We start from the raw sequence: 10,296 nt of genomic DNA on the forward strand, positions 1-10,296 counted from the left end.
ATGCATTCCCTTAGGACCAAAGATGGTGAAGTGTCATGTAGTTGACGTTCACATAACACCTAAGGGAATCACAACATACATATCATCGAAATATCGAACACATATCAAATTCACATGATTACTTGCAACATGACTTCTCCCGTGACCTCAAGAACAAGGGTAACTACTCACAAATAATATTCATGCTCAAGATCAGAGGGGTATTAAATAGCATAATGGATCTGAACATATAATCTTCCACCAAATAAACCATCTAGCATCAACTACAAGATGTAATCAACAATACTAGTCACCCACAGGTACCAATTTGAGGTTCCGGTAAAAAGATTGAACACAAGAGATGAACTAGGGTTTGATATGATATGGTGTTGTTGAAGATGTTGATGAAGATTGGCCTCCCAAAGATGAGAGGGTTGTTGGTGATGACGATGGCTTTGATTTCCCCCTCCGAGAGGGAAGTTCCCCCGGCGGAATCGCTCCGCCGGAGGGCAAAAGTGCTCCTGCCCAAGTTCCGCCTCGAGATGGCGGTGCTCCGTCCCAAAGTCCTATCCTTATTTGTTTTTAGGTCAAAATACCTTATATACCGGAAGATGGGCACTAGAGGTGGACTGGGTTGCCCACCACCCACCAAGGCATGCCTGGAGGTGCTGGCGCCTTTAGTGTGTTGTGGGCACCTGACAGCCCCCCTCTGGTAGTTCTTTTCTCCAATATTTACTATATATTCCAAAATAATTCTTCGTAAAAATTCCAGCTCATTTGGAGATGTGCAGAATAGGTATCTCTGACATAGCTTTTTCAGGTCCAGAATTCTAGCTGCCGATATTCTCCCTCTTTGTGTAAACCTTGCATATTATGAGAGAAAAGGCATGAGAATTACTCCATAAAGTGTTATTATGCATAAAAACATTATAAATAATAGTAGGAAAACATGATGCAAAATGGACGTATCAAGCCCATATTGACTTGTGGCTGCACAGGTAAGCTTCCGGTCAAGGTATATACATCCTTCTCTTCGTGCCTGGGTGAAGCTTTCCGCAAGATGTCATGGCACTTCTGCATGCATCCCTGGGTCAACCACTGGGTACTCCAGGGTGCCCTTCCATCCGTCCTCCACCCAGTAGTGAATTGAAGTCCTCTTGAGATCTTGAAGTCTTGGGATTGTAGTCATCAACTTAACTCTCACAACTCCCGTGCAATTCACTCAACCAACCCCGTCTAATAGGAATAGCAAAGTAACTACAATGTTCTCGGGCATTGGTAACAAGTGGATTTGGGTTCAACCTACCACATGATACTATTCAAGAACATAAATCAAATTCACCTACTTGCATGCATGGTGGGGAGGATAACAACTAATGCCATAAAAATCATAGATAATAAAATACGTGATCAAATGACTTGCCTTGGTTATAATCTTCAAACTCTAAAGACTTGTAATAACAAGCCTCGCACTCCGAGTAATCTATCGAAACAAACAAGACATACATAAGCACACCATCATACACATTTATACTACAGTAGCAAGAAACACTTATAATAAAACAATCAATGAAACGCACAAAGAAAGCTAACATCAAAACCAAACAAAACAGTAAAACTCAAAGCAAAGTCTTTCTACTCTACAAGTAAAACAAACCACAAATAAATTTTCTAACAATAATAAATTATAACACAAGCAAAATAAAGTTTTTACTAAATAACTGAAAGAAAAAACAACAAAAAATTGTGCAAAAATAATCATTCATTTATAAAACTCCTATTATGCTCAAAACAGGTTTTCTAGTAAGACCAAAAAATAAAATACAAAAATATTTTTTACTACAAATAAAATTGCTATTGTTAACTTAACAGAAACAAAATTAATATGTCAAAAAGAACAAAAGAAAACAATTTAAAGCAATTAAAATCAAAAGAAATAGCACAAAACCTACAAAAAAACTAAAACAGTATTTTTTTTCATTAAAACCTAGTTTTAAATAATCCTAAAATTCACCAATTAAATCCTACTGATAAACAAAGTCGCATGGAACTAGTAGCAAAAATAATTACTCAAAAATAATACTCCTAGCTCAAAATATAGCCAATCTAGTGATTTGAGAAAATTCATGCAAATTCAAATTCAAAATTTCCAAATATAGTCAAACTTGTTATCTATAGAAACTTTGTAAAATTTCTAACTCAATGCAAAAAGAATCACCTAAAAACATTAAAAAATCTAGGAGATATTAATTTTCTAAAACTGTAACTATTCTGTTTTAAAAAAAGAAACTAAAATTAAAAAAACACTACAGATCGGGTCATGGCTATGTGTCGCGCTGCCATTGGCCTAAGGGGTGTGCGCGCGAGCGAACAGGGTGGACGACCGGTAAGTATGGAATTCAACGACTACGATTAAAAGAAAAAAATGATGGTTCAGTTCGATTTATACCGAATATAAACCGTAATAAAACCGATCTATAAAAAAACTAACTCTTCGCTGATCTAATCTAGGCCGTTGAGCAGTGATCTAATGGTGGAAAAGGTCCGGCGGCTTACATCGGGGTGGACGACGGCAGCGCGGCTCGGGCGACGATGGCGAGGCTGCTCCGGTGGTTGTCGGCATCCGATGTGGCGTCGGTCAGATGCGGTGGAGCGAGACGAATTCAAGGGTGGTGTTGATGAAGATCGGGGGTGATGGACAGCGACTGGACAGCGATGCCGAAGCTCGGCTGAGCTATGGCTCCGGCAGTGGACGGTGATGATGAAGGGGTGGCTCCGGTGCGATCTATGCGACGAAACAATGTCAAATCAAAGCAAGGCTTCGAGATAAACCGATTGGCAGAAGAAGGGGGCTCGGGATGACCTACCGACGACGAATTCGGCGGTGGACGGCTTTGGCTCCGGTGAGATCGGTTTCGCGTGGGTGTGGGCTACGGGTGGTGTTGGGCGTAGGGTTTTAGGGGGTTCGGGAGAGGGTTTAGCCAGGTATTTATAGGACAGGATTCTTGGGGAGGGTCGACTCGGGCTAGGGTTTTGGCGATCGAGGGTGCGGCCGTGCGTGAGCCGGACTCCAGCTTGGCGTGCGGAGGGAGAAGATGGGTGCGGGCCCCACTGGTCAGCGGGCGCAGGGAGAGGGCGATGCGGTCGGGCGACCGAGGCAAGCCGAGGCGGCGGTGGGCTGCGCTGGCCAGCTGGGTCGGTTGCGTCTAATGGGCTTCAGCCGCTCTAAAAAAACAGAAAACATTTTTCAATTATACACAGAGAACAAAAGAAATAGCAGAAAAGAAAAGTAAAATATTATATGTACATATTATATATCAAAATGATCAGAAAAAATAAATCCTAAAAGATGAACTATTTTGCAGAGGCAAAATGTAAACTTTATAAAAATCGGTATTTTTGAAAATTCCAAATAAACTCAAATTTGAATTCAATTTCTTTTGGCATTATTTTCTTCTGATTTTTGGGGTGCCACGTTACCTCCTCTCATACTTCTTGATCAAAGTATTTTTTTCAGAAATTTTTTAAATGAAATTCAAATGCCATTTTGAACTGAAGTAAAAAATTCAAATTGAACTCCAAGGCCTCTGAAAATTCAAATTCCACCTCAATTCAATCATTATGCAATAGATGCTTAGCTATAATTGTAAAACATTCCAAATTGAAAGTTGGGATGTTACATACCATGTGTAGTTGGGCTTCACCTTTGTGGTGGAGGCTCAAGGAGAAGAAAGTGAGCCTTGGTCTCACACCTCTCTGGCAGTGACTAGTTTTCCCTCCAAGAAAGTGAACATTGGAATACATCTTCTTCTCTCCGTGCTTTAAGTTACCTTTTATCCGAGCTTGACTACTTGTGTTTTACTTTGGTCACTTGACCTCGCAAGCACCATATAGGCTGTGCTCATCGTAGTTACATTTAGCCCCACCCCACCCCCCCCCCCCCCCCCCCCTAAGGTCGATATCAATCCTTTCAGTTGGGTAGTACGACCAACTATCGGCAATAGGTCCGAGACGTGCCATTAATTCTCGAGCAAAGTACTTCATGCCTAGGAGGTGTTACTAGTGGTTTTTGGCGATAATTAGAGGAGCTTGGAGCGCGAATGGCAATATGGTCTTTCATTGGTTGGATAGGGCAACGACGGTATAGGGACATCTTCAAGTATCAATTCATGCTCTACGAGGTGAAAAACACGGACCCGGCCTTCAGTGGTCGAACCTGTCAATGACAATCTGCATGTCATGATCTTGTTCTTATACTGTTGTCATATAAGAGGGTATATGGTAATCATTATGCTCTAAATGTATATATTATACTCCATATAACCATCCAAATACAATCCAGTTGTGTCCATAAGCGTCCCTCTTTTGGGGGGAGGGGAGCAGCAAAACGTGTCCATGCATATGACCCTGATAAACATACAGTGCAGCGTAGCATCATTAGCAGAGGATTCTGATCGAGTCCACCGAAATGCATTATTTTGCTACAGTTTTGGCCGCTAGTACAGTGTTATCTAGCGTGAGTAGCTGTGAGTGAGCCTGGCCCGTGACATGCATTGCCCTGCGGCTGTCATACTGAGCCACTGACGGTGTATTGCATGTTTGACTACTCTCTTTCGCGCCTGCGTGCTTTCAATCGTGGCATCTGCAAAGTGACAAGAAAATTGCTTGACAAGAAAATGTCTGCCTGACTACGGTAGTACCGCTGCGGTTTCAACTTTCAATCCTATCGCGCGCCCATGCGTGTATGTCCCTTTGTCTTTCAAGCACAGTCACACTTTACATTTCATTTTCTGCCTCTCTGTACTGTCTTTCTAAAGAAAAATTGTACATTTCGTTTGGCATGCTATACTGCCACAGAGATTTGGCCATGGTCAGTCTGTGTAACTTGCATGAACTATACAATCTTGGATTATTATTTTTAGATTACGAGATTGGGTTATGGGGGACAAGGTTTTAAATTTCGTAAGCAAAACAATTTCAGACCTCACCGAAGTATGAGAAATTTCGGGGGGGGGGGGGGGGGGGGGGGGGGGGGGTGTCAGTTTTTGAGATTTCAAATTTTATTGGATTTAACTTAATTTAAATTCATTTTAAAATTAGCTTGAATCTGACTTGAAATTTCAGGATTAAAAATATTTTGGACCCCACTGAAATATGTGAAATTTCTAAAATTTCATTTAAAATTTTAACCCTGATTGGGGATGAATAAACCGAACTCGTCTAGGAGGATGTAGGGGGTAGACATTCAAGCTTGCAAACTCACTAGTTTAAATAGGAGTCTAGCTTACTTCTACCTTAATTCTGAAATTATTGGGAATAAGTAGTGCCCGATTTTGTATCTGAAAAAATCAGTGCCTCATCTTATAGCTCGTGAAAAAACAATATGTCTTTATGAGTCTGAAGAAACTGGCACACCCTAGTTTTATAAATAAAACCAATAGCAAGGAATACGATCGCAAGAGAACCCATGTGTGACCCAACGTTAAAAGTGTGTCTCATTAACACAGATTATCCTTTTAGTGAGACATGACGTTCCTGTTGATAGTGAAGTGTTACTGTTGACTTCATCAGTTTTGCAACTTCACAACTCTAGTCTCCCTTTTTTTTTTAAAAAATGAGCATATACGAGCATCAACAATCAGATTATTAATAAGAACAAAATGAGTGTTCACCACAAAATGTAGGAAAATGCATCTCAATTCTTGTACTCCCTTCGTCCCATAATGTAAGACGTTTTTTGATACTAGTATAGTGTTAAAAAATATCTTACATTATGAGACGGAGTAGTAGTAGTTACTGAACTAAGCCATAGTGAGCCTTGACGATATATACATCGTCATGTGCTATACCTGCCACCTCATTTGGTCTTCGTGACCCTTGGCAGGCACGGAGACAGGCCTCGAAACAATCCTTGCATTATTTCTTACAAAGTACAGAAAATGATCATAGTGCAACTCTCAAGCTTGATAACCCCAAGCTTAGCCTACTGCTCATTCTGCCCCTAATCCTTATAAATCAAATTAAAGCTTAGACCTTCCCCCGTGTTTGCCTTTTCCATAAATTCTAGAAATAATTATGGTATATAAAGTTCCTTTGCTACAACCCTAAGGTCCAAAGTAATTATAGAACTTTTTCTTTATGATTATGACCTTTTAGGGCCTCTTTGAAATGCAAGAGTTGAAAAATTAGTGATAGAAAGAAAAACACAAGAATATAGTGACACTGAACCCTACAGAAACTGAAATGCAAAAGTTGATATGGAAGTTATCTGATCTCACTACCAGAAGTTGAAAGCACATGAATTTTGTATGGAGGTTGAGGACTCCGAGGAGCATTTGGTTATTGGGTGCAACCGTTGGGAGACGGTAGCACGGTTTATCTTCAACCGATTTGGATGATGAGCTAATAATAGGCTAGGTGTCTAGTCATCGTAGCTTGTTTTTGTTTTTGCCAGCAGTGGCATCTTTTATTATATAGCTCCATTTGTGAGCCAGTATTGAACCTCAGATTTTGTTTCCGTACTTTAATTAATAATATGGCTGCATATACATCACTCTGATGCAGAGGTCGGGGGTTATCCTCCTTTTCAAAAGAAAACTTCTTTCTACGAATCCTACAAAATTTGAAAGTAAGAAAATTCAAATGTTTTATTGTTGCAACACAAATGTCTCGGTTGAAAATTCTGAAGGACTGAAATTCATAAATTTCTTTGAATATGGATAACCAAAGGAGCCAACGCTTTTTTTCTGAAAAGAAGTTGTTGATTGTTTTTGAGATAGCTAACCACTCATTCCAGTTGGGTTTTTTCTGAAAAGAAGTTCTTTCTTCCAAAGGGTCGGAAATGGTGGTGCCCATGGATTTGTGATTTGTATATAGTGGATAGACTCTTCACTGTAGGACGAGACAACATGTGTAGATTCTTGATAATGGTGGAGTATAAAAATTCTTCGGGGATCTACATGCAAGGGCGGCCCAAATTATTACGAACTTTCAACATGTGTGGACTGGAGACAAAAAAAATGAGGACGCTACAGAAGATTTGTGTGTCGATATATGAAGGGCGGATCTCCTTAGATCTAACAATTAGCTTGGGTATGTTTGGTTGTTTGTGGGATAAGTTCGCCGCAAACGCTCGCCTGATAGCATTTTCAGCGTAAAACATGATAACTATGTTGCTACGGCGATAAACTTGTGTTTTGAGAATACAAGTGAAAGAAACACACTATCGTGGCATGTGTAACTTTTGTTTTGCAGATGAGGCATGTGTAACATTTGGCTTACTAGTTACTACTGACTTGATGATACCCCATCTAAGGTTTGAAATATTTGATTTTAGTAGAAACCCAAATTAGGATATACTAATCCAATATGCCTCCTTTTTTTGGGCGATGGAAAGTTATGCCTCCTTCCTGTGCAAAGCTACTAGCATGATCCACAATTCAGCATGTGCATCAAATTAATTAAGCTTCTCGGGTCGCATATGATAAAGAGAATGTTTGCCTCAAAATCAGCAGGAAAACGTTAGAAAGCACACTGTGCGCGCTGACAAAAACTAAAGCAGATCATCACTGACATATAATCATGCATCAGAAGCAAAAGTCATGAACGATTCCCGATGAACAGCAACATTTCATGGTCCGGTCTTTCGGTATTTATTATTACGAGCCACAGTACAAATGGTTCGAGCAAAACAAAGAACAAAACATACATGCTATATAGTAGCCATTGGCTTGGTTATTAGCCGCGGCAACAAAAAGCTAGCTACTCAAACTGAACTCACTCGATCTCACAGTGTTTGCAGATCCTAGCTAGCTAGCTCACGTTGTTTTTTTATTTTTATCCTCTTCTCCTCTGATCTCTCCTTGTTTCTACCTCTCTTTCTCTAGATCTCTCTCTTTCTCACCGTCTTATCTTACACACAAACGAATCACAAGACTTTAACAGTAGCGCAGGGTTACACTAGCAACAAGAACAAGAAACCAAAAACGCGGCAGCACGGACAGTACGTACCGACTGTCTAACGGACTAAGGCAAAAAAGCCCGGGGGGTACCGTGGTGGATAGATCAGAGTCTCTGGAGTGTTCCATGCATGGATCGATCAGCTCCGGACAAGCTCGCAGGACAGCGTCATCAGCAGCATGGCGGCGTCCGTGATCTCGTCCTGCACCGGCACCGGCACCGCGAAGGGCGCCGGCGATGGCCGGAAGCAGGCAGCTGCAGGGGCGCCAGTAGGGCTCTTGCTCCAGTTGACCCCGATGGTGTCGACGAGATCCCTCGCCGGCGTAGCAGCAGTGGTGGTGGTAGTGGTGACGACGACCGGCGGCTCTGCGGCAGCCTCGACGGTGGTGGGCGCAGCGGCGTTTGTGGCAGCGTGATCCTGGACCACCTTGCACCGTTTCTTGAACGGCAGAGACCGGTCGACGTCGGCAGCTCGCTTCTCCTTCTTCACCTTCGGTGGGTGCACGGTCACGGCGGCGTCACCTGGCGCGGCCGCCTTGGCAGCACCAACATCGGTGACGGGCGCCGCCCCGGTGGCCATCATCGCCCGGCGCGCCTTCCGCTGCCTGATGCCGCATGCGTTGCAAAGCGACTGCACCATGCAAACCGCAGCAAAGTTAGTTACCGTTACGCCATTAACTAACTTGTACTCCTACCAAGTGACCAGAGAATTAACAGACAAATCGTAGTACTACCTTGGGGCCACAAGGACCACTCCTCCACAAGGGGGTCTTGGTGGTGTTGCAATCAGAGCATGTCCTAATAACGCCCAGAGCTTGGTTCATGCCGCCCATGTGGCCATGATCCTCGTATGCCTGCGCCCTCTTCCTCGGCTTCTTGACACCAGGATCGCTCGTCTTCCTCGTGATCCTCATCTTGGCTGCAGGAGCAGGCGCCGTCCACTTGCCGATCTTGAGCGATCCGCTGGTGTCCTGCAGCGTCTCCATATCATATGGATCGTACGAGTAGGATCGCTCGATCATGTCGTCGCGGATGCTCTCGACGGTCGGGAACGGCGTCGAGAACACACTCGACGATCCACCGATCATCTGATGCACATAACAAATCAAAGGATCGTGTTAATTGAGCAGCTAGCCAGAAAGTGACCAAGCAAACTAATGGTACATATAGAACTGAGAAAGAAATTGTTCCAACTTACATGTTGGGGCTGATCTAGCATGGCATGGTGCTGCATCAAGTGCTGGTCTGATCCGTAGCTGAGAGTACTGCTGTTGTCGCTAGGGCTGCTGCTGCTGATCACAAAAGGGAACAAGATCGGGGGATCCTTGGGCAGGGTGAAGGCCTGGAAGTGCCCCTGATGGTGATCCTGGTGATGGTCTTCCTCCATTAGAGGGAAAGCAGTAGAGAGCTGGCTCATGTAGATGGTAGACATGATGAGATCTAGAGGAGATCTAGCGAGCTAGGGAGCGCAGATAATTAGAGATCAGGATGAGATGGGGAGGGGAGGAGCTAGCTAGCTAGCACTGTGATGTGCAGTTTGCAGAGAGCCGATCGAGAGAGATCACGAACAGGAGGGGGAGTCGGGTCCCTTTTATAAAGGGACAGAGAGAGAGGGAGGGGTCTAGGCCTTGTGTGATCACTTTCACAGAGAGGTAGCTAGAGAGAGGGATGAGAGCACAGGAAAGGGATGAGCGCTAGATCGATCGGCGGGGAACAGTAAAACACGTCGGGCGCTGTGCAAACACACGTTAGAATTCCTAGGGCCCGACAAGGATCAGGGTCTCTCTCTCTAGGGATGTCGTGACGCGTGATCCGAGTGCGTATGATCCTATGTGGCAATCATTTCGTACGTCTACTGTAGCGTGCCCTCGAATTAGGGCAAGGAATATTTTGCTGTAGCACACAAGCGACCTGTGGTACGAACATTTGGCCTAGCTAATCCTATGTACTACTAGTTAGCTCATCATCCATAGTTTGTGGCTGAGCCAATCAAGTTGCGCGCTTAGCTCATCAAACCTTCGTTTCGGTATGTAATTAGGTCTTCTTAGATCTATTCGGTTGTTAGGATGTGATCAATAGTGCCACAATGATTTCCTAAACTCGCTTACTAGCGTACACGTACACCACCACACGTACACGCATGCACCCGTGGTTCGTCTAGCATCACTAGTCTAGAGTTGCAAAGATTAGGAACGAATTCCGTGACCTCAAGAAGCACAAGCATGCTCATCCCATGGAGGCGACACACCCGATCATATTGGTGTAGATGTAGGAATCTAGGAATTGATGCCTATTTGGTGGACTTTCCCGAGGTTCCACGTTCTCTTTGTAGGGCATAGTTCTTGGTTTGTAAGCGTC

General features: G+C 43.4%; 1 protein-coding gene across 1 annotated transcript; it reads right to left on the reverse strand.

Annotated features, from left to right (window-relative positions):
- Positions 1-7,607: 7,607 nt before the first annotated feature.
- LOC109756032 (protein CYTOKININ-RESPONSIVE GATA TRANSCRIPTION FACTOR 1) lies at positions 7,608-9,697 on the reverse strand. Its single transcript, XM_020314901.4, has 3 exons — positions 9,137-9,697; positions 8,673-9,026; positions 7,608-8,569 (listed from the first exon to the last, which is right to left on the reverse strand). Exons 1-3 carry the CDS (start codon positions 9,368-9,370, stop codon positions 8,078-8,080), a joined length of 1,080 nt encoding a protein of 359 aa, XP_020170490.1. The 5' UTR covers positions 9,371-9,697; the 3' UTR covers positions 7,608-8,077.
- Positions 9,698-10,296: the final 599 nt, after the last annotated feature.

The sequence above is a fragment of the Aegilops tauschii genome, chromosome 7, assembly GCF_002575655.3.
Source record: "Aegilops tauschii subsp. strangulata cultivar AL8/78 chromosome 7, Aet v6.0, whole genome shotgun sequence".
In the NCBI taxonomy this organism is placed as follows: domain Eukaryota; kingdom Viridiplantae; phylum Streptophyta; class Magnoliopsida; order Poales; family Poaceae; genus Aegilops; species Aegilops tauschii.

Coding starts and splice junctions, on each gene's coding strand:
- LOC109756032 (XM_020314901.4), bottom strand. CDS start 9,370: ATGTCTACCATCTACATGAGCCAGCTCTCTACTGCTTTCCCTCTAATG. Junction 9,027..9,136: donor TGCTAGATCAGCCCCAACAT/GTAAGTTGGAAC, acceptor TATGTGCATCAG/ATGATCGGTGGATCGTCGAG. Junction 8,570..8,672: donor GTGGTCCTTGTGGCCCCAAG/GTAGTACTACGA, acceptor TGCATGGTGCAG/TCGCTTTGCAACGCATGCGG.